The sequence below is a fragment of the Nomascus leucogenys genome, chromosome 4, assembly GCF_006542625.1.
Source record: "Nomascus leucogenys isolate Asia chromosome 4, Asia_NLE_v1, whole genome shotgun sequence".
NCBI classification, from domain to species: domain Eukaryota; kingdom Metazoa; phylum Chordata; class Mammalia; order Primates; family Hylobatidae; genus Nomascus; species Nomascus leucogenys.
In genome coordinates this window covers 119,917,010-119,923,009 of record NC_044384.1, presented here as the reverse complement: position 1 = coordinate 119,923,009, position 6,000 = coordinate 119,917,010, and the positions used below count along the sequence as shown (strand labels likewise).

At 42.6% G+C, this 6,000-nt stretch overlaps 1 protein-coding gene across 2 annotated transcripts in view; it reads left to right on the top strand.

Moving 5' to 3' along the window:
* Window positions 1–210: 210 nt before the first annotated feature.
* STT3B (STT3 oligosaccharyltransferase complex catalytic subunit B) overlaps window positions 211–6,000 on the top strand; it is a 111,050-nt gene continuing 105,260 nt past the window's right edge. Inside the window, exon 1 of one of the 2 annotated variants that reach the window (XM_030812228.1) lies at window positions 211–592. In XM_030812228.1, the coding sequence (XP_030668088.1) occupies window positions 279–592 (314 nt within the window). In that variant the 5' untranslated portion in view covers window positions 211–278. Of the gene's footprint in view, window positions 593–4,459; window positions 4,668–6,000 lie in introns of those variants that run through there. The other variant, XM_030812229.1, reaches the window with a different exon arrangement.

Genomic DNA, 6,000 nt, shown 5'->3' with positions numbered 1-6,000 from the left:
CGCAGCTGCACTGGGGATACGGATGGCTAGTGGGGCGCAGGGGCCATCTGGGTTGAGAAAGCGGCGATCGCGGCCGCTGCTGAGGCGGAGACTCCCCGCCGCCGCTTCCTCCACCCCCAGTCCGCCGTCCTCGCGGCGCTGAGGGCGGGAGCGCGCAGAGCTCTTCCCTCCTCCTCCTTTTTCTTCCTCCTCCTCCTCCTCCGGGTCCCCGCCCAGCACCCCTCGCACCAGGCGGCGGCGGCGGAGGAGGAGAGCTAGACCCGCCGCCGGGGCACAACATGGCGGAGCCCTCGGCCCCGGAGAGCAAGCACAAGTCGTCCCTCAACTCGTCCCCGTGGAGTGGCCTCATGGCCCTGGGAAACAGCCGGCACGGCCACCACGGGCCCGGGGCCCAGTGCGCGCACAAGGCGGCGGGCGGCGCGGCGCCGCCGAAGCCGGCCCCGGCGGGGCTGTCCGGGGGACTGTCGCAGCCAGCCGGGTGGCAGTCGCTTCTCTCCTTCACCATCCTCTTCCTGGCCTGGCTTGCCGGCTTCAGCTCGCGCCTCTTCGCCGTCATCCGCTTCGAAAGCATCATCCACGAGTTCGACCCGTGGTAAGTGCCCCGCCGCCCCTCCCCCGCCCGTGGCTCGTGGGGAACCGGGACCCGCTCCTCTACCCGTCGCGGCTCTGCTCGACTTGGCCCCGCGCCGCCGCGGAGCCCCGCTGGCGTCCAGGCTGAGGCCGGCGCGGATCCCGGAGCTCCGGGCGCGCCCCCTGCCCGTGGGCGAAGTTTGCCCCGTGCAGCCTGAGGCGGGGCGTCGGGGTGCGGGAGCGAAACCTTGACTCTCGGCCGGGCTAGTGTGAAGACTGCCAGGAGTGTGGGTGCAGCCGCCAGGAGTGTGGGTGCAGCCCCTCGCAGCCCGCTTTGGTCGCTGAGTCCGGACCCGCCACGCCACGAGCCCGCAGGTAGCTCCTCCGCGGACTCTCGGCCGATTCCCCGCCCTCCTCGCCCGCTGCTTTCGCGTTCCTTCATTTTTGCGGGCGCGTTTTTGCTAGTTCAGACGGAATCGGCCAGGGGGGCTGCCCTGTTGCCGCTGGAGGTTGGTCCAGATGTGCCGGAACCCCGGCTGCTCACCCTTGCAGTTTTACGCTTTTACTGTTTCTTTTTATGCTCTCATGATACGAGAAGGGAAAAGGAGAGTGAGTGGGGTGTTGGAGGGAAGGAAATAATATCCCTGAAAGTGATCTGAAAGCTAGCTACTCTTATTTATTTATCATTAGGTATTTTAAAGAGTGGCTTTTTTTCAGAGCTCTTAAGTGCACTCAGCACCTTACTGTTTCACTATCGTCTTGGGTTGCTTTTTAGAACAAGATCCTTACCCTGTTAGCCACTGTCACCCTTAGTGTGTTATGCACAATATCTGAAAGCATTGCATTAGTTCCTTTATTGGTCTGCAGGAAGGTTTGTGGATAAGAGCAAACAGTACCACGGTGTTGGGAGTCCTAGATTATAATACCGAAGTTGCACATGGTGACTGACCTGAATGTTTTAGGAAATTATCCCACTCTTAACAACACTAGCTAACTTAGACACTACATTGGTCTGTGAATTATGTAGATGGGAAGATTGCTTTAACTTTTTTTCGCAACTTGCTCAACCCGAGTTAGGATTTTTCCCCCTGAGTTAGGATTTTCCCCCCTGAGAGTATGCCTTTGAAACTAATGTGTCTTATTGACCTGTCAACCTTGAGTTAATCTTACTTCCTCACAGTTAGACGTAATAAAATTTCAGGATATTTGTTTTATCATTTGAGATTCAAAGAGAGAATCCTTTTTTAGAGTTACTAACTATATAGATAATAAGTGTTCGGGGGCGGGGGCGGTAACTTACCTGTATAGTAATATACCATATTTAAGTTCTGCATTGTGGAGAGAAAAATTGGTACTGCAACATCTATTGAACACCAGAGGGGCCCACTCATGGACAATTCAATTTAGATCAGTTAATTACTGTGACAATCTTCCATGAAATGTTTTCATTCCGTTTTAGAAGTTTTGATTTTGTTTTGTAACGCTAGTTTTTTAAAAAAATAACCTTTTTGTTAACGTGCAATCACAGAAGAAAATATGTTAGTGTAGACTATTTATGAGCCTAAGAATACCTGTGAAGGCTTATTGACACAATATTAGGTGGTCTTGTTTTGAAACACTTAAGCAAATTAGATAAAAATGAAATTGGAACCAGAAAATGAAAACTAGTATTTACTGGACAATATGAAAAGAGAAAGTTCTCTTTTCAGATTAAAATAGCAGAAATGCATGGTTGACCAAACATTTCAGGTAACAAAATTGTGAATATTTCCATAGTAACATTTTTACAAATGGAAGGCTAATTACTGTTTAATAGTAACTCTGGGGTTGAAATTAAAAATTGCAGAAAAATATACGACTGAATGATGAGACTTTTGTCATTTTGCCTTAAGATTAGAAATCTGCATCAAGTCAGCCAAAGATCCCCACTAAAATTGAGTAATGCAGTAATGAAAAGGCTCAACAGATAAAGTGGCTAATTTTTTTATTTTTATTTTTTTAGTGTAGCTAAGTATTAAAAGTTTTCTTTTTCCAGCTTCAATAGTGTGGTTGGAGGGCATAACTCTTTTTCATGCACATGGAAATATGTTTTGGTCGGGCGCAGTGGCTCGCGCCTGTAATCCCAGCACTTCGGGAGGTCGAGGCGGGTGGATCACCTGAGGTCAGAAGTTCAAGACCAGCCTGGCCAACATGGTGAAACCCCCGCTCTCTACTAAAAATACAAAAATCAGCCGGGCGTGGTGTTGGGCGCCTGTAATCCGCTGCTTGGGAGGCTGAGGCAGGAGAATCTCTCTAACCCGGGAGGCGGAGGTTGCAGTGAGCCGAGATCCCGCCGCTGCACTCCAGCCTGGGCAACAAAGAGCGAAACTCCGTCTCAAAAAAGAAAATATGTTTTGCTTCATTTTTTATACATATGAAAACGCATTTCTGACACATTATCATTTAGCTAAATTTGTACCATTTGAAAGTATACATCTCTGTTTTAAAGAGCTAGTTTAGGTATTCTGCATATAGTTTTAATATTGACATTTATTCTTAATTAAATGTTTATATTCATGTTAGATAATCCTGCTTAGTAGTAAGGAGATTTGTAGAATAATGGACTGTCCCTGTGCCTTACCGTGAATGGAGATTTGTCAATATGAATCTAATATAATGTCTAATTCAGGTGATTTAATGAGAGAATCAGGTTTCAGACAAAAAAAAAATACCTTGTTTTCTTGGTTTTTTTTTTTCATGTCTTTTGAAGATCTCAAGTAGTTAGGCATCTCATTCATTCTTAACTAATTCTTACAGTCATTCTTTTTGAAAAGGTTAAAAGGAGGGGGATGTGTAGATTGCCTGCCATTATTACTTTGGGCTTTTAAAGCTTTTTTGGGCTTTTAAATCTAGTTTTCTTCTATAGCTACTAATAGTAGCAACACTTTAACTGGTCTGTAGCTGAACACTCTAGTGTTTCTAGTTTGGGAGTTGCTCAGATCACCATCATATCATATAGCAATGACACAGACCTTTAATAGTATTTAAATGTTACTCTCAGGCTGTGCATTCACAAACCAATTTATTCTGGCCTGCTCATACCTTCTCTGACCTCTTTTTCCATATCTCTATCAATGGTTTCATTTCCGAAAGTCGTTTTAGTGAAGGGTTTACTTTCTCTGTGAGCTATTTCTTTAAATTTTACAGTAGTTCTTAAATTGTGTAAAAGACTCAAGTTAGCTGCTGAAAGTGACTTCTTGTCACAGAGTTATACTTGTTTTTTAAATTTGTCACCCAAGTTATTTTATCTTACCATTTGTCATAAGGAGTGGTGTGTGATTTGTTTATTGAAGTACACTGCACTTTTTTAGAATTTAGCAACATTTTTGATAACAATTTGACTTCACTTTAGTAATTCCTCCCTTATCAGCTGAGTTGAACAGATAGGAGGAAGCAGTTTGAAAATATGTTGTCTGTACTTGCCAAACATTTGGTTAATCAACCACTTTAACAGCACTTAACTATACCTTTTTATCTGGAGCGAAATGCGTTTTCTACATATTTTTATTGTAACTGATAATATTTATATTAGCCAGATACCTTTTCCATATCCATTATCTTGTTCAATTGTGGTGGCCTTTCCCATAGAAGCAATGAAGTTCCCTATGTGAGAGCTGTCTTTTTTCCCTGCCTTCGCAGGTTATAAAGTGGGTTCTCCCTAGATAGAATTCTCTGAGCCTTAGGTTTTGGCTGTAGTTAGCAAAAATGCAGCAGATGCCTTTTTGCTGGGCAGAAAGTTGCAATTTAGAGTTGGAACTTAGAATGCAATTTTTCCAAAGAAACTATGGTATAAATTGGTTAATTAGTACAGATATGTTTTCAAAGGAGTGATAAACCTTTGGAACATAAGCTGTTAGAAGTTGGGGACTACTTCCTATACTTTGAGGGCTCCATGTTTTCCTTCACTTTGCAGATGACAAAAAGAGGCTGTTGACCTCAGTTCTGAAGAAGACAAATTGGTAGCAAAACCAGTTTTAGAACACAAACGTCCCCAAATCTTAAAAAAAGTCACTTTGTGGGATCATTAGCATCAGCAGTCCAGCTGCACTTCAGACCAGGTATCACTGTTACTGATTACTGATTTCATTGACAATTAAATTGTATGAATTTATGATAAGATTGGTACTACTCCCATTTCGGTTGAGCGTGATGGCTTCCATAGGTAGTAATCATGGATTTCATGAAGTATAGGCCCTAGGGTAGTTAGGGTCTGTCATGAATGCCCTTGGGACTTTTTCTTCCCTCTTTAGGGTTTTCATATTTTAAAGGCTAACTTGGGTAGGACTGCATGCCCCTTACTGCCATGAGTAGTGTGCATAAAGACAACATTGGTTATGAACATTAGAAACTCAATATAAGGATTTACATCATAATCTCTGACCCAGTTGTTAATGAATATGGGCTAACTTAACTAACCCTTCTGTACCTAATCAATTTTTATACTCTGTAAGTTTTGAGTGTTTGAGAAAATGTTAACATTTATCTTTATTGCCATATCTTAGTATTCGTCTGTGCACACGTGCTCTCAGAAATGAAGGATGGAAAGGTTAATATTATTCTCACGTGACCAAATCATGTTTTTCCCCTCAATTTGTTTACTTTTAAAACTTAATCTTAGGGAGTGAAAATACTGCAGTTAACTTGAATTATAAAAACCCCACAGTTCAACAGACCTATTGCTAAACTAATATAAAAATTTTCAAATACACAAGAAAGTTGAATTTTATAGTGAACACTCATACTCTAACCACCTAGATTCTACAATTAATATTTTGCTTTAGCATATCTTCCTATTCATTACTACTTTTAAATCCTGCTTGTAGACATTGTTACTCTGATATGAAGAATGCCATCTTTGTTCCCCAACACCATGATAAAGAGGATTTATTTCTGCATAGTGTTTGTTTTCTATATTATTTGAACATATGTATATACATGCTGTTTCAGTATCCTCAGACTGAAGTTAGGATCAGATTCCATCGTTCCAGGTTTTGGTTAGGAACTTACCTGAGTGCATTGTAAATTAGTGCATTAGCCCCACATCTGTTAAATGACTTGAGTCTGCTGAATCTGGTGTCTCAGAAGAAACTCTAAAGTGGTTAGATGGATATTGATGTTGATGTTGGTTTTATTAGGTGTAATTTATGTGAAACTCCTAAATTCCTTGAATTACTAGAAGCCTTTTATAGGTTAGCCTGTTGTCTCTGCCATCTTCCATCCAGAGGTAATGGTTTAGCTTTAGTGTGATTGCAAAAGTGGCTTCTGTAAATCCCTGCAATAAATAGGAAAAAAGAAAAACATTTCCAAATAATATAGGACCCACTGATATACTATATGGGCCAAATTAATACTGTTGAAAGGGGAAAACCTGTAAATGGTTAACCTGCTACT